Below are 25,084 nucleotides of genomic sequence, written 5' to 3' on the forward strand. Positions count from 1 at the left end.
TGTAAAACCTTTTGAACTCTTTCTTTTGAGTTCCTTGGGGTCTCAGGTGAGAATGTTTATTAAAAACAAACAAATTGTTTGATTTTTTTATCCTGTTTAGTTGCTATCATGGGTAGTTCTATAATTCATTAACTTTAATTAGCATGATTTTTATCAAAGTTCAGCAAACATTAAATACCTGTGTGCATGCCATGTATTTGCTGTTTCATGTGCAAATTGGATTGCCTGGCTAGGACCAAATTGATTGATGGGCGTTTTGAAGCATGTTTTTATTGTGACTTTGTCAATTTTGCTGGACTGCACATGCTAATCTGGGATGACACACATGCATTAAGCCTTTCCCACTGAGAAGCAAAGTGAAAATGGCTATGTGCAAACAGCATAAAACCAGATAGCCTGCAAATAACTCCCAGTCTGTTCAGGTTTTATGCTGTTTGCTGCTCATCAGTATCTCTACAAATGTGTCAAAATACCTATCTAAGTGGTAAAATACGTATCTAAGTGGTAAAGGGTTAAGTCAAATTTTCCCAGAGCTCTTTTGGCCTATATGATATGTGATTTGTAGGCGTGGCTGTGCTGGGTAGCAAGTTCCCTCCCTATATGATATGTGATTTGTAGGCGTGGCTGTGCTGGGTAGCAAGTTCCCTCCCTATATGATATGTGATTTGTAGGCGTGGCTGTGCTGGGTAGCAAGTTCCCTCCCTATATGATATGTGATTTGTAGGGGTGGCTGTGCTGGGTAGCAAGTTCCCTCCCTATATGATATGTGATTTGTAGGCGTGGCTGTGCTGGGTAGCAAGTTCCCTCCCTATATGATATGTGATTTGTAGGCGTGGCTGTGCTGGGTAGCAAGTTCCCTCCCTATATGATATGTGATTTGTAGGCGTGGCCGTGCTGGGTAGCAAGTTCCCTCCCTATATGATATGTGATTTGTAGGCGTGGCTGTGCTGGGTAGCAAGTTCCCTCCCTATATGATATGTGATTTGTAGGCGTGGCTGTGCTGGGTAGCAAGTTCCCTCCCTATATGATATGTGATTTGTAGGCGTGGCTGTGCTGGGTAGCAAGTTCCCTCCTCCCCCTGTGTTCTTCCATCACTTCATGCAGGGCAGTCAGGGGCTTCTCATGAAGGATGTACTCAATGACACCAACTACCCGGCCTTCAGAATGTGGACTGATGAATATCTCAAGTAAGCCATAGTAAGGGATTGTTTTGTTTCAGTGTATTTACCAGATGAAGGATGTAGTAATCAATTACACCAACTACCCAGCCTTCAGAATGTGGACTGATTAATACCTCAAGTCAAGTAAGCCTAAGTGAGGAATGACTTCCTTGTATAATATTAGCCAAATAGGCATCATCCTTAAATAATTTTTTGTATACCCCCATTACCATTGGTAATGGGGGCTATATAGGAGTCACTTTGTCGGTTGGTCTGTCTGTCGGTCTTTCCCGAAATTTCATCCATTCTTCACCAAACTTGGTCAGAAGTTGTATCTAGATGATGTCAAGGTCAAGTTTGAATATGGGTCATGCCAGGTCAAAAACAAGGTCACGGGGTCAATAAGTGTGTTTTTTAACTGAAAGTTTGTCCGGACCATAACTATGTCATTTATTGTTAGGTTTTAAAATGACTTGGTACATTTGTTCACCATCATGGGACCGTGTGTCGTGATAAAAAAGTACGTCAATATCTCCAAGGTCAAGGTCACACTTTGAGTTCAACGATCATAATTGAGCTTGTCTGGGTCATTGGACGGTGTGTTGCGCGAAAGAATTACGTCGATATCTCCAAGGTCAAGGTCACACTTAAAGTTCAAAGGTCAAAAATGGCTTTAAATGAGCTTGTCTGGGCCATAACTATGTTGTTTATTGTGAGAATTAAAAATCATTTGGCACATTTGTTTACCATCATTGGACGGTGTGTCGCGTGAAAGAATTACGTCCATATCTCCAAGGTCAAGGTCACACTTTGAGTTCAAAGGTCAAAAATTGCCATAAATGAGCTTGTCCGGGCCATAACTATGTGGTTCATTGTGAGATTTAAAAATTATTTGGCACATGTGTTCACCATCATTGGACGGTGTGTCGCGCGAAAGAATTACGTAGATATCTCCAAGGTAAAGGTCACACTTTGAGTTCAAAGGTCAAAAATGGCCATAAATGAGCTTGTCCGGCCATTTCTATGTCGTTCATTGTGATATTTTAAAATCATTTGGCTCATTTGTTCACCATCAGTGGAAGGTGTGTCGCGAGAAAGAATTACGTCGATATCTCCAAGGTCAAGGTCACACTTTTAGTTCAAAGGTCAAAAATGGCAATAAATGATCTTGTCTGGGCCATAACTATGTCATTCATAGTGAGATTTTAAAATGACTCTGTACATTAATTTTGTTCACAGTCATTGGACGGCGTGTTATGTGAAAGAATTCAAGAGTTCAAAGGTCAAAATGGCTATAAATGATAATGGCATAATAATTCTTAAAAATCCCCATAAATTAGATTCTCTTGTTTTGTGAAGACAGCATGCAAAAAAGTCTGTGTCAATGCGGCACGTGGGGGTATACGTCACGTCTGTGACAAAGCTCTAGTTTAATATGCAGTTTTGTCTAGCCCACTAATAATTTTTTTTATGAGTGCATCCATAAAAGCTTGTCTGGAATGGAATTTTATGCAATTTATAAATTGCTTATCTCAAAATGTTAACCATGTTACGATATGGAGTTGACACGGTCATTTAGAACCCAGGTCCCTTGCGTAATGGTTAAACTCACACTTAAATGTAGAAGGTCAATTTTAGTCATTATGAAGTTTGTCTTGAATGTAACTTCCATCATTCATCATGCAATTATAAAAAACTTACCACAAATGCTCCCCATATAAAGATAACATGTTACATTACACTACTTTATCCAGCTCAAAGGTCAAGGTCGTTTATAGAGGTAAAAGTCCAATAAGGGAATAATACAGGTTGTCTGGCATGTAACTTATTGCAATTGTAAAATTATTTGCCTCAAATGTTTACAATGTAGAGTTGGCTTGTCACATTTAAAACAATGTTATGCGCTAAAATGTCAAGGTCACATTTCAAAGTCAGTGCTCAAATATGGGCATCATAAAACTTACATGTATTGTCAGGGCCCTCAATCTATTAAATCTGCTGCCGAAATTCGGCGGCATTCCCCCACCTGAAAAGTATACTTTTTTCCCCTTTTGGGGGGAAAAATTCCCCCTAAAAAAAAAAACAAAAAAAAAAACATAAAGTTATATTCCATAATCATCACCCCATTTACTAAATAACACACTCTTGACTGAACTTAGTGATTTTTAATCTTGTAGAAAACATAAAAATATGCAAATAGTTCCATTTTTATACCCCCACAAACGAAGTTTAGGGGGTATATAGGAGTGAACTTGTCTGTCTGTCGGTCTGTCTGTCGGTCCGTATTAAGTGTCTGCTCTTTAATTCAAGTAGTTTTCATCCGATCTTCACCAAACTTGGTCAGAAGTTGTATCTACATGATGTCTAGGCCAAGTTCGAACATGGGCCTTGCCGGGTCAAAAACTAGGTCACGGGGTCACTTAGTGCGTTTTAAACATTCAGCATGTTGTCCGCTCTCTAATTCAAGTAGTTTTCATCCGATCTTCACCAAACTTGGTCAGAAGTTGTATCTAGATGATCTTAAGGCCAAGTTCGAACATGGGCCTTGCCGGGTCAAAAACTAGGTCACGGGTCACTTAGTGCTTTTTTACTATTCAGCATGGTGTCCTCTCTCTTATTCAAGTAGTTTTCATCTGATCTTCACCAAACTTGGTTAGAAGTTTTATCTAGATGATCTGAAGGCCAAGTTCGACCATGTGCCATGCCAGATCAAAAACTAGGTCACAGGGTCACTTAGTACGTTTTACACATTGAGCATGGTGTCCGCTCTCTATTTCAAGTAGTTTAAATCCGATCATCACCACACTTGGTCAGAAGTTGTAACTAGATGATGTGTAGGTCAAGTTCGAACATGGGCCATGCCGGGTCAAAAACTAGGTCACGGGGTCACTTAGTGTGCTTTTAACCTCACCATGTTGTCCGCTTTCTAATTCAAGTAGTTTTTATCCAATCTTCACCAAAAATGTTCAGAAGTTGTATCTTGATAATGTCTAAGGCAAGTTTGAATATGGGTCATGCCGGGTCAAAAACAAGGTCACGGGGTCTCTTAGTGAGATTAAACAGCACAATGTTGTCCACTCTCTAATTCAAGTAATTTTCATCCAATCTTCACAAAACTTGATCAGAAGTTGTATCTAGATGATGTCTAGGTCAAGTTTGAATATGGGTCATGCCGGGTCAAAAACTAGGTCACGGGGTATCTTAGTGAGTTTTAAACCTCACCATGTAGTCCGCTCTCTAATTCAAGTAGTTTTCATCCAATCTTCACCAAACTTGGTCACAAGTTTTATCTAAATGATCTCTAGGACAAGTTTGAACATGGGCCATTCTGGGCTTAAAACTAGGTCACGGGGTCACTTAGTGCGCTTTTTAACATTCAGCATGGTGACCGCTCTCTAATTCAAGTAGTTAACATCCGATCTTCACCAAACTTGGTCAGAAGTTTTCTGGAGAAGTTAGAACATGGGCCTTTCTGGGTCAAAAACTAGGTCAAGGGGTCACTTAGTGCGTTTTAAAAATTGAGCATGGTGTCCGCTGTTTTTTCTGAAGACAACATGCAAAATATTATGTGTCAATGCGGCATGTGGGGGTATTCGTCACGTCTGTGACAAAGCTCTAGTTGTGTTTATTTTCAGTACATAATTTGATGTTTTTATGCCCCTCTTTGAAGAAAGTGGCATATAGCAGTTGCCACTTTGTCCGTTGGTGTGATTGTACTGATGTTTATCAGAAAATTCTAATCTCGGCCTTAACTTTACCGAAAATTGATGGATTTTAAATAACTTGGCACAAATGTAAACCATAGTAAGATAAATGCATATTTGTTCTGGTCCCTACTTTTCCCTAGCCCTATTATTCCTACTTTCATTTTTAAAGTAAAATAAATAAAATGTAAAATGAAGACTTACATCATTTTTCTTTAGATATTTTGCAGAATTTCCAGACATTATGAATCTTTTGTAATGAGTCCAGTCACGTACAGATGTGTTTCGGGGATCACCTTGTGATGTCCATCCTTGAAAGCACCATGGTTCCTTGGCTAGTCAGTACAGACATACTGGTCTTTAGGTAAGATAATATTTTTATGTCCCCCACTATAGTAGTGGTGGACATATTGTTTTTGCCCTGTCTGTTGGTCTGTTGGTCTGTCTGTTTGCGCCAACTTTAACATTTTGCAATAACTTTTGCTATATTGAAGATAGCAACTTCATATTTGGCATGCATGTGTATCTCATGAAGCTGCACATTTTGAGTGGTGAAAGGTCAAGGTCAAGGTCATCCTTCAAGGTCAGAGGTCAAATAAATGTGGCCAAAAGCGCTCATTTTATGAATACTTTTGCAATATTGATGATAGCAACTTGTTTTACACTGTGAAAATACATGTATGTTCTATTTAATCATAACATATGTGCTTCTTGAAATAGAGGTGACAGATATGCACGTTTCATCTAGACTTTACATTGCCAAGTTTCTTTTTTTCCCAATGATGCTACTAGCTGAGGGAACCTACAAATGCCATGCTGTGTTTTAAACCATATGGATTAAATTCGTAATTGCAGATTCTGCTTTCTTTTTATACAAAATACATTTTAGTTTATGTATGTAAAGCTTGCTTTTCCTTACTGTCATATTAATCATAAATAATTTTGTATTAAAAAAAAAGGGAGGGGGTGATTTGCCATTGTTTGTCTGTCTATCCATCTGGCTGCCCATAGCCCAAAGTTTGTGTCGTGCAGAACTCAAAAGTATAACTGCTAGAGCCATCTTTTTGTGAATAGTTGTCAGCATGTGAACTTGTATACCTGAGTATTTTGATGCAAGTGTATCAGATATCTATGGAGTTATGACCCCTAATTTAGCAAACGATAGGAATCTTTGTGACAGAGCCAAGTTGTGGGGGCATCTGTGTCATGGACACACATCTACTTTAAAATTAATTAATTGATTAGAAATTGATTAACACCGTGGCATTTGTAGTTTGATATAAGACACTGCATTGACCAACTGCTTTGACCAGCCTTGATTTGCTTTGTGTCAATACTATGTTGCAGCAGTGACATACTAACAACTTAGATCCATACAATGTCCATTTTAGTACTACATTGTATAACTAGTCAGTTTCACTAACATAAAAATTACTTGTAACCACTTTTAATCATTGCTGCAGGTGCTTAGTGAACTTGTCAATATTATTTCAAGTGCTTTAAGTGTGGATGATTTAGGGAACTGAATATTTTTTTATTTTGACAGAAGATCAAGGTTGGTTTTCTGATTCATCCAGTATGTTTGGTATTGTATAAATTAGCAAACAGGTGATCTTGCATGCTAGTCAATACTAACCAGCCATAATGCCACATGAAAAAACCAAATTTAACACTTCCTGGCTTGGGAAAACTGACTAATGGATATCAACTAAATACTTGGTGTTAAAACAACTCTTTCTCTGACTTTGCTGGTTACTGTTTTCTTTGTAAGAAAACTATGCAGTGTGGAAATACTGTTGCCACACAAATACTGAACCATGCCCAGGGCCAGAAACACAAAGATGCTATCAAAAAAAATGAGATTGAAAGCAAAAAGAGCAAATAAATTGCAAGTTATTCTCAAAAAGAAAAAAGCAGTATCTTAGGCAAATAATATGGTTCATGTAGATATTGTAGGCCTATAACTAACAGAGTATATTACTTAAATGTTTGGCCAGTGTATTGAAGCGTGCATTTGCTATTCCACCTCATTGTGTTGTAGATTGCTTTGTATGGATATAATATGCTGAGCTTGTGTTTTTTTGCATACTTTTTGCATAAATGTAGCCTTGCAATCAATTATGTTTTCTTACTGCGTATGTTCATGGATACAACACACAATAGTACATGCCAATACTCATGCTTATGTAGTATATGTTTAGCTCTTACACTTACTAACATGTATGCTTTGAAACTAATTTTACTTCAACCTTTACTCCATGAATACACATGTTAACACCTTTGCAAACGGAATAGACCTTAGTCTCTGTTTGCTTATACAATTGTAATAAAAATATAATTCTTCACTATCACCTGTGGTGAGAAAATTCTTTGTTTTAGTACTAGTGCAAGAATACTTATAATTATATTTATAGTAGGTGAAGTTTGGTACATATTCATGGAGGAAAGGGTTAATACTAAGGGCTTTTGTACTTTGCTTTATAAGATTAACAGTGTATGTTTTGAATGTCATGTTCATTATTGTATTCCATTGTGTAAATTGATGTTAAATGAGAAATTCAAATTTCAGGTGCCTGTATTTCAAGGATGGGTAGAACAAGGCATTCTCACAGTATCAGATGGACTAGGATATGTATCAATTTAATGCTAATTCCAGCTGAAAAATGGTAATAATTTTCTTATTTAGCCCTACTGTCCCTATTTTGCCCTACTTTTTGCTAAAATCTTGCCCTACTTTTGCACTAGTTTTTTGTGGAGAGGCAGTAGAAAGCCTGTAACATGTTGTATCACCTCTATCACTACTACAAAAGTCAAGGTCACGCTTAAAGGTTGAAGGTCAAATTTTGCCAAAAAACAGCTTGAACCTTCTTGTCTCTGCCACAACTTTGAAAGATATTGATGAATTTTGAAATAACCTGGTACACATTTCAAGCATCATAATACAACGGGAAGTGTGTAACACTAATCTCTACCTCAAATGTCAAGGGTCTTATTAAGAGGTAAAAGTCAAATTTGGTCAAACAACACTTTGTCTAGACTGTAACCTTGTCATTCATTAGGCAATTTTAGAATAACTTACCCCTTATGACCTCCTATTGAAGGTGGAGAATTGAGTCAGTGTATCATCCCTCTATCTACCACAAAGGTTAAAGTCAAACAAAGGGGTTGTCAATAAAATTTGGCTTTTACAGCTTGTTTTTGAGTTAGGTCAAGTTTTGAGACATAAGTGGAATTATGGGCATCCATGACCTGTTGATACATTTCATTTATGTGTTGTTTTATGTAATTTCTTTCTTCTTTTGAATAAAAGACTCATGGTTTGGCTTTCATAAGCCTAGCTAAATTAACTAACATGTGCATGTATTTAACTCCAGTATAGAATGTGTGTTTTCAATCTCTATTATTAGGAAGCACTATGGTGATGAGTTGGTGTACGTAGAACTTTCTAAGAAGGAGCGCAGAGGGGAAGAAAGGCTTCCAATCAGGCTGGGGCGATTTCTAGACAACAAGAAACAGGACATGTATTTGGTGCATACAGTGCCTCAGGCAATGCGTGGTGAGTTCATTTGTTGCTGACTTGTACTGTATTATTGCACAATTTGATGTAAATTTTCTGCTTGTCTACTGCCATGATGTTTTTAACCAGGTTTTCCGAAGGAAAAAACTGGTTATTAGATTGGCGAATGCGGGCGGGCTGGCTGGCGGGCTGGCAGGCAGGCGGAACAAGCTTGTCCGGGCCATAACTATATCGTTCATTGTCAGATTTTAAAATCATTTGGCACATTTGTTCACCATCATTGGACGGTGTGTCGCGCGAAATAATTACGTCGATATCTCCAAGGTCAAGGTCACACTTTGAGTTCAAAGGTCAAAAATGGCCATAAATGAGCTTGTCCTGGCCATAACTATGTCATTCATTGTGAGATTTTAAAATCATTTGGCACATTTGTTCACCATCATGGGACGGTGTGTCGCACGAAAGAATCACGTCAATATCTCCAATGTCAAGGTCGCCACGACTAAAAATAGATTTTTTTAAAAAACAAACTTACAAAGGGGGTTTATTTTGTTTGTTCATTTCAGAAGTTCAGTTTGAGTTTTCTCCCTTTATCAGATTTTTTTTTCACAATGAAAACCTGGTTTTGTGACAATTTTGTCCCTTGGTTTTTTGTATATTGATAGATTTTTTAATAGCTCGGCTTAACCCTTTCCCACTCAGAGGCAAAGTGAAAATGGCTATGTGTAAACAGCATAAAACCAGAACAGCCTGTGTTGAGAAACTCGCAGTTCTTGTTTTATGCTGTTTGCTGCTCATTAGTATCTTAGGGTTGGAGATGAAACCCTCAAAACTTGAATCTAGTGAGAAAGGTCTTGAATTCAATTTAGCTTTGAAAGGGACTACAAATGCGTTTAAATACGTATCTAAGTGGTAAAGGGTCAAATGTAAATGCAATCCATCATACTACGTGTTGAATACCTGTCTACCTACCTCAAAGGTCATTTTCTTACTTGAGGTATTTGAAAACAGAAGGGTTATATTGGGGCTTCTGTGTACACACCACTTTGGAAATTGTACCACTACCAGTAAAATAAGGAATTAAGGGTTGTTTTTAGCTAAAACAGGAATTTTAAATCATTTCTTTAAAAGCTGTCAAGAGTATATTACATTAAGAAAGAGGGTTCATGCCGTCAATCTCTTTTGTCATCAATGGCAACAATATCACAAAAATGTAAATTATAGTTATAGATTGCATCCTTAATTGTTTGAAGATGAAAGTCGTTGTTTATGCATCCTTAATTGTTTGAAGATGAAAGTCTCTGTTTACATTTGCAATTTTATAGAAACTCACATGAACGCAATATAAACTCCAGTTCCCTCTCACACACAATATGGATACTATACAATTAATTGTAATGAAAACCAGTCAATGGTAACGCCACCAAAAACGGTTACTCACTGTTGTATTTGACTGACAATAATTGATTTGAATTATGTTAAAAAATAAGAATATCGGCATTATCCTTTCGGATTCATTGTCAAGGATTTTTTTATTTTTACCTATTGGGTTATATTTATTATATCTTTGTTCAGTGTTATTTTGAACTCAAGTACATTGTATACTCTTATACATACTGTGGTTTGAACATTCGTTTATCATTTCATGTTGTTAATTAATTAGTCATGTAACTTAAAGAATAAGTTTAAGACATACATGTATACATTCAAAGTGACTAGCAACTGTCTCTATGACTAGCAACTGACTCTTTGCCTGCAGAAGAGGCCATGTTGCCAGCGACACTGCGTTGTGGAGGCTTCCAGCGTGTTCTACAGGACTCCATGCTGTGGATGAGTCAGGGTGACACGGACTCCGTGCTACATCAAGACGACCTGCACAACTTAAACTGTCTTCTAGACGGGAGCAAGGAAATTGTGCTTTATGACCCGGTTTGACATCTTACTCCTAATACCTACTAAAACCTTTACCACTTAGATACGTATTTTTAGCGTGGCTGTTTTCGGAGAAAACCGGAGATATTGTCATAGCCAGCTCGTCGTCCGGCGTCGTGCTAAAACCTTTACACTTTGTTAACCTTTTGAAAATTGGCTTAGAGCCAGAATCAAAGTGCTTCCACCTACAACTTTGAAGCTTCATATGTAGATGCACCTTGATGAGTTCTACACGCCACAACCATTTTGGGGTCAAAGGTCAAGGTCACTGTGACCTCTAAAAAAAACAACAAATCTGACCATTTTTCATTATTCATAACTGCACTCACAGCCGTGCGTTGGCACCCGTTATGCGATGCTCTTGTTGCATACTTGTAATGCATTAGAAAGATAAATTTAATTAAAGACCTTTATTACTAGATTCAAGTTTTAAAGGCATTATTTCCAACCCTTAGATACTGATGAGCAGCAAACAGAATAAAGCCTGAACAGACTGCGAGTTACTCGCAGGCTGTTCTGGTTTTATGCTGTTTGCACATAGCCATTTTCACTTTGCTTCTGATGGGGAAAGGGTTTATAGCCCTGCAGGGGAGGGGGTTTATTAAAGTCAGACTGTCGGTTGTTCTGTCTGTTGATTTTTGGTTGATATGTTCTGGAGATATTTACATGCACATTTGTCAAGCATTTGAAGTGAACCTGTTAATATATCATTGCCATGACGTGTAGATACTATGAAACCATTTATTTTCGCCAGCACAAAATTTTGTCGTTTTAAAAAAAATGACCTTTAAGTCAGCACTTAAATTTGCCAATTCCTGGCTTTGAAAAAAAAATGAAAATAAAAAATGCTTCAGTCAAACCCCAGCCTGTATAATATCCTATTTCTTTGTCAAACTTGTCTGAAATATATCGAGGTTGCGATAAATCGTAGTGGGTAAAGAGGGAGAACGATTGAAAGTCACTTGCAGGAAGTGGGGCCGGTTTGTCACACTTCCTTAGAAAATCTACTTGCCCTGAATGTAAAGCCATTTGCCCAAACATGAAATATCACATTAACTGTAAACCTCATATTTTTTAATAAAGATCAAAATGATACACCACAAAACCTTTTTATTTTTGCACATTTAACAAAATGATTAAAGCAATTAAAGTCTAATTAAAGTCTCAATTTAATGCTCTTTGTTCTTTTTTGTACTTGCCTGGGCGGACAACTAGATTATAAAATAACTTGCCCGGACCCAACTTTTACTTGCCAGGGACAAAAGGACAACTGTTAATGTTGAGCCCTGGGGACATGATTCTTTGTTAGGATCTTGAATTCGTCAATTGGTCGACTGAAGTAATACACGAAAATTAATGCCTGACGATTAATAATGGTTTCACAGTATACAGGACACTTCATTGCTGTTGATCCACACATTCCTAAGTTATGTGTTCTTTGACAATTAGGCATTCACATGGAAGTCATATATATGGGTATTAGTTTGTAGAGCATAACCAGGAAGTGAAAACTTATGTAAACTGATTGGTAACTAAGGTCGTATACATGTGTGCAGTGATGACAGATAAGGACTGTGATCTGGTATTTTCTGGGTTCTGCTCGGAATCTGACCAGAAAATGACCACCAAGATTAATCTTCTCTCTGAGCACACTGTTTATGCCTCAAAATCTGAGTGGGATAATGCAAATGTGAATAGTCTACATGTTATGACATCATGTTGTTCATTTTCTTGAAGAAACCAATTGACATGACGCCGGGGAGACGATCGCTCCGCCCACCTAATCACGTGACCAAGCGGTTAGAAAACCTAGACAAGCTAAACGCAAAATGGCGGCTATGATTAGGTTAAGCGATATTCCCGATGATTTTGGTGAACATTTTTTGCCGTATAGATGCTCTCTACGTCAACAAATTCAAGGAAGAAAATTTGCTAATGAGTCGTACATTGACTCTGTCCGAATTTTTAGGGGAAATGATGATGAAATCGACGTCAAATCCCGTATTTTCAGAAGTCAACGAAAGGGAGAGGATCCCTTTACCGCGAATTTCTAGTTGTCCAAAACTGCAATTACGATCGCACATTGTAGTTGAAAGGCAGGGTAAGTTCTTAACTAGTTACAAGAAACATATTGATGTTTGTTAAGATACTGTTATAACATATATTATCACTTCATATGAACGATAATTCGCGCATGCATTAATAGGCGTATGTTTATGCTATGGCAATTTTTCTAGTGATTGACTTCAAACACCCGATCTTGATTTGAAATTATTATTTTACTTAATGATCCTTAGATTCACAAATAGACACGATGCATTTTTCAATCTGTATTCTTTATAAACAGTTATATTAATATTGTAAATATGCATGTTATTATTAATGGAGATGTATTATTTGTATTGTTGTTAATGTGCAGGATTGTTGGAGAATGCTCTCATCTGCTGGCAGTGGTGTTAAAGTTAACAGATTGGATTTTAGACGGCCTAACTGATGTGCCAAGCCAGTCGTCAAGCGCCTCATGTCCGCAACAGTGGGACAAGTCGAGAGGATCCTAAATCAAGGCTGAACCGGTCTCTACCATTGTTTTGTCTCGGTCTTCCAATGTGACTAGGAAGAAGAGACCTATGACCGCAGTCTTCAATGACAACAGGTTGTTATTCTGTTGAATTTAACACAAAAATCAAAATAACATAAAAACAGAGACCTTTATTCAAAATATATAACATAGGCATAAAAAAGTGTACAAGTATTTGCAGCAAAAATGTAATATTCACTACAATTAAAATACAACTAGCATGTTATTCACTTATTGTTACTTTTTTCAGAAAAATCCGGCTTACAGAAAAAGATATTAGTTTACTGGCATCACTTATTATGACTTAATAACACTCTACTGGGGTACCTGGCCTGCACCCAAGATCAGACCATACTGACAGACAAAGGGCCTCAAGCTGTTGGCAGCACCCAATCACATCAGGTAACAAATATATTAGTCTTGCACAAGCAAAGGCATGAATCCTGTTAAAAAGCAGCAACAGAACCATATTTGGTTAATTGATGGAAACAGGCTAATTTCTATTCTATGGTCAACAATTTTAATTTTTTTAACCCGAGAAATGGCACGCTCTACGTGAACACAGTGTCTTGCTATTTTCCTGGTCAGTTTGACATCACTGTCCGACATTTGACCTGGTCCTGGAGCAAATAGGGGCATATACAATTTAAGTCCATATTTTTCAACCTCCTCTTTAATTAAAAAACCATTATCCACCATAGTTCCATCTCCTTTCTTTATTTTGCCACAGTCTGTCAGTTGTTTCAGCATATCCAGGAGTCCATATTGACTTGTCATTTCTTTATCTGATATGCCACCAGAAAATAACATGGAAATAAATGTGAAGGAGCCCCTAGGGTCTATTCCAACTAATCCTTTCAAAGTTGTGGCTGATTTGTAGTCGGAGTAGCATTGACTTTGTGTATGTAATGATGATGGCCTTTCCAGTTTTAATTCGGTTCCATCCAGTATAAGAACTGTGTCTGGAAAGTATTCTCTGTAGTTATTCGGCATTTTATTGACGATAATATCTCTGGCTGGCCAAATGGGTACGGATCCAAACCGATAAAATATATAGTTTATCCAATTTCTAAATAGGGCACCTGCATCTTGAGGGTTGATGTTAAAGAGATTTACGATGCGCTTGAACTGCAGGTTCAGTCTTAGTTTTATAAGTGTAAACAGGAGTTGATCTTCCAATTTCATATTTCTAATACTTGAAATTCTTCTAGGAACATCAAACATGAATTCATTTATATTTGGGACAAGGAATTGGAAAATAGCCAAGAATTTCATATAAACAAATCCGGTGTAATATTGGAAGCTGTTTTTCCCCTTAACTTTTTTTAGATATTGCACTGAATAGAATTGCCCATTAGAGTCCGGAGACTTCAATTCTGTATTCATCTCTTCCCTTAGTGAACTATTAACCCTGGTCAATTCCTCATTCTTAAGAATTTGTTCGGCCATTTGTTGGTGCAAAGTTGCCTGAACAGCTTGCAGTTGTTGTTTCAAGTTGATGTTTTCGGCTGTTAAGGCCAACATATCCAGTTGCCAAACTTCTGAAAACAGACAAAGATAATGTTATTTAATAGAAATATTATTTTCTTTTCAGATACCACTTATAGAGCAAGTAGATGACATGTTAAGTCAAAGAGAAGCGTGTGGCTCCCTTGAACTCCCAGCCAGACCTAATATAAATTTGAACATTATCACTCAACATTGTTATAACCTGCAGCATGTGAGTGTTACAAATGAAGAAGCCCGGGCCATAGAACTAAATACTCGTGACCAGTGCTCCAGTGTTGTATGGTCTACTGAAAGGCAGAAGCGGTTAACTGCCTCAAATTTTGGACGAATAATGCTGAGAAAAGCGCCAATAAATGAAAAGTTCATAGACAGCATCACAAAGGCGAAAGCATTTACGTCCGCGTCCACCAGCTATGGAAATGCAAATGAAATCATTGCCAAAAATATGTATAGAAAAAATACCAACAATCATGTTCATGACTGCGGGCTCTTTGTTAACCCAGAATTCCCATGTATAGGGGCCACGCCTGATGGCAAAGTATGCGACAGAGGTGAAACCGGTATCTTGGAGATCAAGTGTCCCTTTTCAGTTCGCAACATGGCATTTCAGATGTATTAGACGAAACGAATCCAAGAAGAAAAGATTTTTTTTAAATCTCAGATGGCGAAAACATTAGCTTAAATAAGGCACACCAGTACTGGTTTCAAGTTCAGGGACAGGTGCTTGTAACAGTTGCAAAGTTTTGTGATTTCGTCATGTACACAAGACAAGACTTGCACATTATGCAAATTTTGCCAGATAAAGAAACAATGGAAAACATACTTTTAAAAATGTATGATTTGTACAATAAATATTTGATAAAGTAGTTACCTATTGTATCCTTAGTTTGGGTCCCGGCAGTGTGAGAATGTTGTAAAGGCTCCGCATTTTCTTTCTGTTCACTGTAAATAAAAGCTATGTATTATAGATTGTACGTAAGAAGCTGAATGTTTGTGTTTGACATTTATTGACTCCTATTTCATGTATAATATACAAAATTATTTGTTCCAGATTAGCACATTTTATTGTTTACACTGTTGTTTACTTGTTATGAAAATTAAAACATTTGTATTGCAATTGTGTTTGGTTATATACCTGTAATTTATTTCATTTTCAAGATTTCTTCTTTTCTTTTGTGGTGCTGTGTCAGTTACCAATAGCCTTTTTAATGGTCGTCTGGCTGGTGTGACCATGTGACCCAATGTGTCTGCAGGCAATGGGTCAGGGAACTGTGCTGTTGGTTTCCCTTCTTGAAAGTGCTGCAACGAATCGCATAGTTATATGTAATAGTATGAGAGGCTTATTAACTTCTGACGAAAAAGTTATAAATAACTACTAGATAAACAATAAATTGATACATATATTGTATGTACACTATTTGCGCGAATTATTATATTGAATTGGTAGAAATAATACTGGTGCTGCGTATTCACCTTGTGAATGATACAAGTCCACCATTTTTGATAAACATTAAAACCTGATCTGTGTCATAAAAATGGCGTTTACAACTCGACAAATAAGGAAGTGTTGTCAACACTGCCTGTATAATTTGATATTAAGCCGAATTTCATTGGTCACAAATTACATCATATATGAAAGTAGAACAGTACTCATAGCTAAAAATACTCATTCACGCGTCTATTTACACGCAAAAACCCTACACACAATAGAGAATTGAAGGGTTAAAAGTAACAAATATACCTTTGTGCAGACGAACATATTGTAATTGTTGTTGACGTTTAGTTGGTCATGGGGACGACCGCATGCCTTTATCCATCTTTTACACTTCTCAAGATCTTTTTTGGCTTTGGAAGCAATATAAATTCAATGCCGCCAACTAATCTGTCAGGATATCGACTGTCCGAGTTACATAATCCCCATTGACACCGTTTAACCATTTTTTATCTACGTTTTTTAAAGAGGAAAGCAAAAGAAACTCGTTCAAATAAAACCGAACCTAGACATAGCTTGTCTAGGAAATGGCATACAGTTTGTTGCTTACTAACGCGCCCGATTAATCGATTGCTGATTGGTAGATCGATTCTTAGATTTGATTGACAGGCGGCGACATGTCAATTGTGTGGGTTCTTTAAGTAAAACACAGAAATATTCTTATTTCAGAACTGACATTTTTGTATACCAGTTATTTATTTACCTGTTAGGGATGTGGCACTTTGTCATCATTATTGGCAGATTGTGAGGGGCTGGGGAATTCATTGTGAGGGGCTGGGGAATTCAGGGTAAGATAATTGACAAGGGAAAAGTGCAATGTCCATTGGCAGATTGTGAGGGGCTGGGGAATTCAGGGTAAGATAATTGACAAGGGAAAAGTGCAATGTCCATTGGCAGATTGTGAGGGGCTGGGGAATTCAGGGTAAGATAATTGACAAGGGAAAAGTGGGGCTGGGGAATTCAGGGTAAGATAATTGACAAGGGAAAAGTGGAATGTCCATTGGCAGATTGTGAGGGGCTGGGGAATTCAGGGTAAGATAATTGACAAGGGAAAAGTGCAATGTCCATTGGCAGATTGTGAGGGGCTGGGGAATTCAGGGTAAGATAATTGACAAGGGAAAAGTGGGGCTGGGGAATTCAGGGTAAGATAATTGACAAGGGAAAAGTGGAATGTCCATTGGCAGATTGTGAGGGGCTGGGGAATTCAGGGTAAGATAATTGACAAGGGAAAAGTGCAATGTCCATTTTTTAGGCCTCTTTTTAGCTCACCTGAGCACAATGTGCTCATGGTGAACTTTTGTGATCGCTTTTTGTCCGTCGTGCGTTGTGCGGCGTTAGCATTTGCCTTGCTAACACTATAGAAGCCACAATTTATTGTCCAATCTGCATGAAATTTTGTCAGAAGATTCATCTCAATGATATCTTGGGCAAGTTAAAAAATGGTTACGGTTGCTTGAAAAACATGGCGGGCAGGGGGCATTGAATTTTTCTTAATATGGCTATATATGGCTATAATAAAACTTTGTTAACACTCTAGAGGCCACATTTATTGTCCGATCATCATTAAACTTGGTCAGAAAATTTGATCCAATGATATCTTGGACAAGTTCAAAATGGTTCCAGCTGGTTGAAAAGCATGGCCACCAGGGGGCGGGGCATGTTTCTATGGCTATAGTAAAACGTTGTTAACACTCTTGAAGCCACATTTATTGTCCAATCTTCATTAAACTTGGTCACAAGATTTGTCCCAATGATATCTTGGACGACTTTGAAAAAATGGTTCCAGTTGATTGAAAAACATGGCCGCCATTGGGCAGGGCATGTTACCTTATATGGCTATAGTAAAATCATGTTAACAACCTAGAGGCCAAATTTATGGTCTGATCTTCATGAAACGTGGTCAGAACATATGTCTCAATGACATCTTGATTAAGTTTTAAAATGATTCTTGTCTGTTGAAAAGCATGCACCAGGGGTCGTGACATTTTGCCTTATATGGCTATAGTAAAACCTTGGTAACACTCTAGAGGCCACATTTATTTTCTCATCTTCATGAAACTTGGTCAGAAGATTGTCCCAATTATATCTTGGACGAGTTCGAAAATGGTTTTGGTTGGTTGAGAAACATAGCCGCCAGAAAGCGGGGCATTTTTCCTTACAGTACAGTAAAAACTTGTTTACACTGTTAAAGTCACATTTATTGTCCAATCTTCATGAAACTTGGTCAGAACATTTGTTCTAATGATACCTTGAACGAGTTCAAAAATGGTTCCAGTTTCTTGAAAAACATGGCCTCAATGGGGCGGGAATTTTTCCCTATATGGCTATACATATACAGTTTGAATATTTCTTTAATAAAATCTTGTTAACACTCTAGAGGCCACATTTATTGTCTGATCTTAATGAAGCTTGATCAAAAGATTTGTCCCAGTGATATCTTGGACGAGTTTGAAAATAGGTCTGGTTTTGAAAAACATGGCCGCCCGGGGCAGGGCATTTTTCCTTATATGGCTATAGCAAAAACTTTTTGACACTCTAAAAGTCACATGTATTGTCCAATCTTCATAACACTTAGTCAGAACATTTGTTTTAATGCTATCTTGGATCAGTTCAAAAATAGTTCCTGTCTGTTGAAAATCATGTCCGCCTGGGGTCCAGTAATTTATCTTAATATGACTCTAGTAAAACCTTGTTATCACTCACTGAGCAGGTCAGTTTCTTTGTATCTCAGGTGAGCAACTTTGGTCCTTTCAGGCCCTTTTGTTTAGCCTTGTAATGTACTTTGTAAGTGGTTGCTATTGACCAGGCCTACAAGCACCTGATTGAGGCTGTGGGTTGGGTGCAGGATGGAGCCTATAGTGAGATGGACCCCACAGACGTGGACGCTGTCAAGTACAACGCCATCTACCAGGCTCCCTGGTACCAGGTCAACATGAGGAAGGGAGACTGTGTCTTCATACCCAAAAGGTGGCCAGTATATCAATATTAAGATTCTTAAAGATTTCTAAAGATTCATAATTTTTTAGTACAGAGAATGAGCATTCACAAATATTTTATTTAGAATGTTATACACGGTATTTATTATTTGTTGTAAGACAATATTTTGTTGGATTTCATGCCATGGTATTAAAGTGTTCTATGTTATTTTTTCATTATTTTTTTATCTGTTCTTTTGCTATGAACATGTATATACAACATGTTATTTTGTACCATCAAGTTATCTGTACTACATATACATGTAATGATAGATCACAGACATTCAATAAGCAATTATCAGTCATAGTAGAATGTTGCGGTTAATTACAAAATATAATTCAATAAAATTTTATTTGATAATTGTTTGTAAATGAGAGTGTTAAATAATGCAAAGATTTCTTAATTTTCTTTTACCTTGAGTATCAATGAATATATACTGATTAATTCTCTGGTTTGAACATTCGGAGAGACTAAAACAATGAAAATTCATGCCGTATGACGTATTTCAGATGGTACCACTATGTGCACTCACCTCCAGGTCGAAATCTTGCAGTAAATATCTGGTTCTCACATTTCTGGTGGTTCAATCAGACAGATTGTGAAGGGGTAGACCGCAGTAATGTCCCTCTGTTGGATGTCAAGTTCCGTTCATCCAATGAACCATTAAGGTTAGTTGTTTTATGTGTTTGAAATTTGTTACTTGAGTATAGAAAATTTTATAAAAGACCTATTGAGAAGCGTGACTCCATCACAATTTATTGCATTTTGAGACAGTTATCTCAGCTTTTATTTGAAGTTGCACATGTGCTTTCTTTAAAAAAACAAACTATTTAGGTAATGATGTATGGAATCTAATTTTAATAAATCTAAAGCAGATTTCTACTTATCATTAATGTTTGTGCTTGCAATAAGAATGCATGTATTGATAAAGATATCCATACTCCGGTCCTTTGGAGGACCTCTCAGAATTCTTATATTTTGAGGATACAAAGTCAGGGTGCGCAGGGGTGTACACACTGGCTGGACAGAATGTAAAAAAAACGGCAAGAACTTTGTTTTTGCAAATATCTGGAATTCTTGAAATACATTTGCAAAAAGATATGCAGTGCATAAAAGACAGTTTTGTGCCGATATTTTAAGATTAAGAATATATCCTTGAATCTGAAATTAGTGCCAAAATTTTGACTGGTTGATAAAATGATGTAAGCATATCTGTGTACATAAATTTTGTTCACGTCGAATATTTGCCCAAGAACACAGGCTATTTAAAAAAAGTCATTCTGAAGTATTTCACATTGCCATGAGCATCATCTTTTATGCACTAGTGGAAATTCTTAAGAAAAATTGTCTTAAAAAGTTATTTGAATACAAGCACACTTACCATTTATGTTTTACTGTGAACCCCACAACTTCAAGTGATCCTGCACCCTTAAAGTTCCAGGGAAGGCCTTTGTACCAGGACACTTTATCTGGTTGAAATAACTGAGCTGAAAGCTTATTGTGACACTCTGATCAAAAGTCAAATACCATATCCCCTGGCCATCATGAGCTCTCAATAATGCTGATTAAATGTTGGCCTTAGATTAGTGTAACCCCTTCTCATGTACCGATTCTAGCCATTAAAAGGCTAGAAAGTCTGTCTAGTTGTCTCTGGTTTTATGTTAGACAAACATACTCTTGTCATTTTAGAACTGAGCTCTTTGCTCCATTTGGTGGCAAGATGGAAATATTGCAGAAGCATTTTGTTGCTGAAGTCCATTGTGAGGAAAAGGACATGGCTCTCAAGGTAATCTAATATAATAGACACTAACCTTATCTCTGTTATTTACAGGGTTCCCAGCAAACCTGGAAATCAGGGAAAACATGGAAAAAGACTTTCACTTTTTCAAGTCAGGGAAAAGTCAGGAAATTTGGGAAAAGTTCCTTAAATCAGGGAAAATCAGGGAATTTTGTTTGGTCAGACTTTCCCGACTTGTTTCGAAAAGTCCATACAATTAAAACAGTGAATCAATTTCTCTGCATGGCTATGGTGGCTTCGTAGTATACATGTAGCTTAGTTATGTCTGCAACTGCTACTTATTGAGGGTGTCTAAAACAAGAAATAGGTCGAAATTATGATCCTGGAGTTTTAATTTTCCATCTGGGAAAAATCAGGGAATAATCAGGGAATTTTGTTCATACAAAATGCTAGGAGCCCTGATTTAAGCAATTCATGCTTAAACAAACAAACATGCATGACAGATGCTTGTAATCAGAAAACTATTTCATGATTTTCATATAGAATTGACATAACTTATTATATATTACTGACAGAAAGCTGATTTGATAAAATACATTTAATCAGAATTAAATCATTAAGAATGATATTTTATCACATGATTTAATCCAATCTTAAACATGTATTAGGTAGCATTGTGGTTGTTTTACATTTGCTATATTTTTTCTGACTGCCCACTCGCATGACATTATTTTGCCATATTAAAGTACGTATTCCCAAACTGTTATTTTTTTTACATTTTTCTTGCTAAAATTGTCCTTGCTGGTTCCTGGGACTTTGAGCCAGTAGGAATCCACAGTTATTGAAAATTATAAACAAAAAAGGAAGCTAAGCTAACTTTGATGTGTCATGTTCAACCGATTCACTTTACAGATGTTCCAGCGTCTGAACCAGAATGGAGACATCAAATTAACGTGGGAGGAAATGTACAGTGTTGATGTAGACACTCTGATTCGAGACTTTTCTAGCTGTTTTAAAAAGCAAATCACTGCCCATGCACTCGATGACACGAAGAGTAGCCCACAAACTGATGATTCTCTTGGTAACGATGAAAACACTGGTGGAGGCACTGCACGTGTACCAGATGCAGAGAGTGGTCCCAGCACTGGTGGAGGCACTGCACGTTTACCAGATGCAGAGAGTGGTCCCAGCACTGGTGGAGGCACTGCACATGGTGGAGGCACTGCACGTGGTGGAGGCACTGCACGTGTACCAGATGCAGAGACTAGTCCCAGCAAAAAGGGTGAAACTGTTGTAGCCAAGACGGAGACTATTCCTAGCAAAACTGTTGAAACAACAAATAAGGGGGATTTAAAAGAAGATAAAAATGATGTGCCTAGTTACAAGGAAGAAGACTCATTGGATGAAAAAGTTTCAACTAAAGCTAAAGCTGCAAAAGTTGTGAGTGAAGACATTGATCTTACAGTATCCAAAAATGATGGTAAGACAGAAAACTCTGCAGAAGTGGTAGGTGAAGTAGGGGACAACAAATCCGACAATGAAAAGCATTCCAAGCACACTGAGTTGTGAGCTGCCATATATTGAACATAGTTGTTGTTTATCATACTCCATTGACCAGACTAGATGCATTTACTGACATATCATTATCATTTTCTGAATCATATTTGAATAAGCATTAAAAGCACAGGTTGAGATTTTTATTTAACTTTAACTTCATGCAATTTTTCCTGATCGGCAGAAAATATTCATTTTCTGATTAAAATTGGCAAAAGCAATGTTGATTGCTAGTTTTGTTGCTGCTTATGTTCAGTTGTCCATTAAAATGGGTCATGTATGAGGTTTTGGGTTAATTTGAAGTGTCTGTCTATTGTTTTCCTACATGGTGGTTTATGGCAGGTGATCTGGCAGAAAAATATTAAACATTTATGTCAAAAAATCTCTTAACAAATATTTGTCTGGTAATCTTTTGCATCTGAACATTTTGCACAATTCACTGTTTTGGCATACTAGGATAATAATATGTGAACATTATGTTTTTAAATTATTTAAAAAATCTAAAATAAGCATTTGTTTCATTCTCAATGTTTACTGATTTTATTATCAAAATTTACTATGAAAGCTGTCAGACATTCCAGTTTGTTATTATGCCCCTCTTCGTTTTGCACATGTCGATCCGTCGGTCCGTCAACTAGATGGTTTCCAGATGATAACTCAAGAACGCTTAGGATCATGAAACTTCATAGGTACATTGATCATGACTGGCAGATGACCCCTATTGATTTTCAGGTCACTAGCTAGGTCAAAGGTCAAGGTCACAGTGACTCCAAATAGTTAAATGGTTTCCGGATGATAACTCAAGAATGCTTACGCCTAGGATCATGAAACTTCATAGGTACATTGATCATGACTGGCAGATGACCCCTATTGATTTTCAGGTCACTAGGTCAAAGGTCAAGGTCACAGTGTCAAATAAAATATTCACACAATGGCTGCCACTACAACTGACAGCCCATATGGGGGGGGGGGGCATGCATGTTTCACAAACAGCCCTTGTTATTGTAAGCAATCTAATTTATTTGCTTTCTACTTTTCCAAGGTTTCTTCACATGTAGATATAGAAAATAATTGCATTGAAATGTATACTTAATAATAATTGTACTATTCCTTGCTCAAAAAAAGGCATTCAACTTGATCAAGGCCCTAAAAAAGAGATCATATTCCAATGAAGTTGAACCTTTTTCCTTCTAATACAGGCCAATTTTAAATGTCTGTAACTTACAAAGTGCTCATCACGAATGAATGAATTCCCAAAAGTCCGATTTACCACTTGGCGGTCATTCATGCACAATCAAAGAAGTTCTTGGCAGATCTCAATAACCCGCCTTGTAAATACAGAACATCACTATATAACATGACAGTGTCATAAAACGTGTAAAAAAAATATTATTGAAGCAACATTGCTAAGCATTGGCTACGACATTATATGTCACATAGTTTTTATTATTGTTTGCATTTTCATGCGAGAATAAGTTCCTCACTTGACGGTCTAGGCCGAAAAGATACGAGTGTCTACGGAGAAAGTAATTGCTATTCTTTTCATCACAGTTAAATAAACATGCGTGTTTACTAATGCACTGAATTTTCGTGAGTTTTGGCGGGTATAGCGTCATTCGAGGTCCGCTTACAGGAGACAACGCACATTGTGGTTCAATACATTTGTTTTAAGTTTGATATTGTGTTGGAAAAATGTCGGAAAATCAAAAAGTTTTGTCGGGGAATTTCAGCAATACATCGACTGTGGAGCAGTCGTTGCTCAGCAGGGAAGTAGAATGTTCATTTCAGTGTAGAAAAAAGATAAACAGTATCAAAAAGTTTAGGGATTTGATAATTTGTATTGTTTTTCATGTTTGGCTAACGTGATTTACATACTTAAGTTTCTTCTTTGTTTATTCGATAAAAGCGGACCGCTTTCTACATTTGGTGTTTGTTGTAATGTTTGTTGTCATTTGTTTGCTAGTAAGCAAAGAATTAATTTATTTTTGGACAAACGAAGTGAGTGAGAAAATAAGAAGAATTTTTTTCTGATACATTTTTTTAAGACGTTTCATTTGGTATTTATAAACATATTTATGCCCCCCTTCGAAGAATAGGGGGTATATTGCTTTGCTCATGTTGGTCTGTCGGTCTGTCTGTCTGTCTGTCGGTCCGTCCACCAGGTGGTTGTCAGATGATAACTCAAGAACGCTTGGGCCTAGGATCATGAAACTTCATAGGTACATTTATCATGACTCGCAGATGACCCATATTGATTTTGAGGTCACTAGGTCAAAGGTCAAGGTCACAGGTGAAGGTCACAGTTACTGGAAATTTTAAGGATTTAGCATGGTTCAAAAAAGGGAAACAACAACCGTTTGTGCATGTTCTTTTTGTTACAGCATTTGCCTCCCTTGTAATATATTTAAATTTTACCAAATGTAAGGCTAACTGCATTTTTGTAATGCATTGTATCAATAACCACCACCACCACCGCCACCACCACCACCACCACCACCACCACCACAGGGGTTTTTCTGCCTATTTTGGGAAAAGGAGTCTGACCAAATTGGGAATTTTTTATCGACAAAATTGGTCATTTTGGGAATTTTTGCTTCGATGAAACGGCTCATTTGGGAAAAAATTGTGAATTAATCATGCTTAAATAATTCAGTGGTTTAACAAATAAATTTGTTTTTATTTGGTTATTTTGTCTTCTTTATGTAAACAGATGCTATTGGGCATGTTCAACGTTAATTCAATTACTGCAGTTTTGTTTTTCAGTTACAGTTACACTCTGTGATAAGAACTGAACAGTCAAAACCTTATAGCAAATATTTTTGACCAAAACAAACACTGGTTAGTCACACAAGTTATAAGGCAATTTGTTTTTTTTTTTTTTTTTTTTTTGGAAATTGGGATTTTTTTTATAATTTCGGTTTGGG

General features: G+C 37.1%; 1 protein-coding gene and 1 non-coding gene across 6 annotated transcripts in view; both read left to right on the forward strand.

The window, feature by feature from the left end:
* Positions 1–24,080, forward strand: part of LOC127877397 (uncharacterized) — a 30,466-nt gene extending 6,386 nt beyond the window's left edge. For 2 of the 5 annotated variants that reach the window (XM_052423227.1, XM_052423228.1), the window contains exons 3-9: positions 1,043–1,187; positions 8,272–8,420; positions 10,141–10,310; positions 18,699–18,859; positions 19,378–19,536; positions 20,558–20,654; positions 21,519–24,080. In XM_052423227.1, coding sequence (XP_052279187.1) covers positions 1,043–1,187; positions 8,272–8,420; positions 10,141–10,310; positions 18,699–18,859; positions 19,378–19,536; positions 20,558–20,654; positions 21,519–22,175 — 1,538 coding nt within the window. In that variant the 3' untranslated portion in view covers positions 22,176–24,080. The remainder of the gene's footprint in view (positions 1–1,042; positions 1,188–8,271; positions 8,421–10,140; positions 10,311–18,698; positions 18,860–19,377; positions 19,537–20,557; positions 20,655–21,518) is intronic. The other 3 variants (XR_008048418.1, XM_052423229.1, XM_052423230.1) reach the window with 3 other exon arrangements.
* Positions 11,864–11,964, forward strand: LOC127880347 (Z30 small nucleolar RNA). Its single transcript, XR_008049537.1, has one exon. It is a non-coding gene; the product is annotated as a Z30 small nucleolar RNA (small nucleolar RNA).
* Positions 24,081–25,084: the final 1,004 nt, after the last annotated feature.

Source organism: Dreissena polymorpha, chromosome 4 (assembly GCF_020536995.1).
Source record: "Dreissena polymorpha isolate Duluth1 chromosome 4, UMN_Dpol_1.0, whole genome shotgun sequence".
NCBI classification, from domain to species: Eukaryota; Metazoa; Mollusca; class Bivalvia; order Myida; family Dreissenidae; genus Dreissena; species Dreissena polymorpha.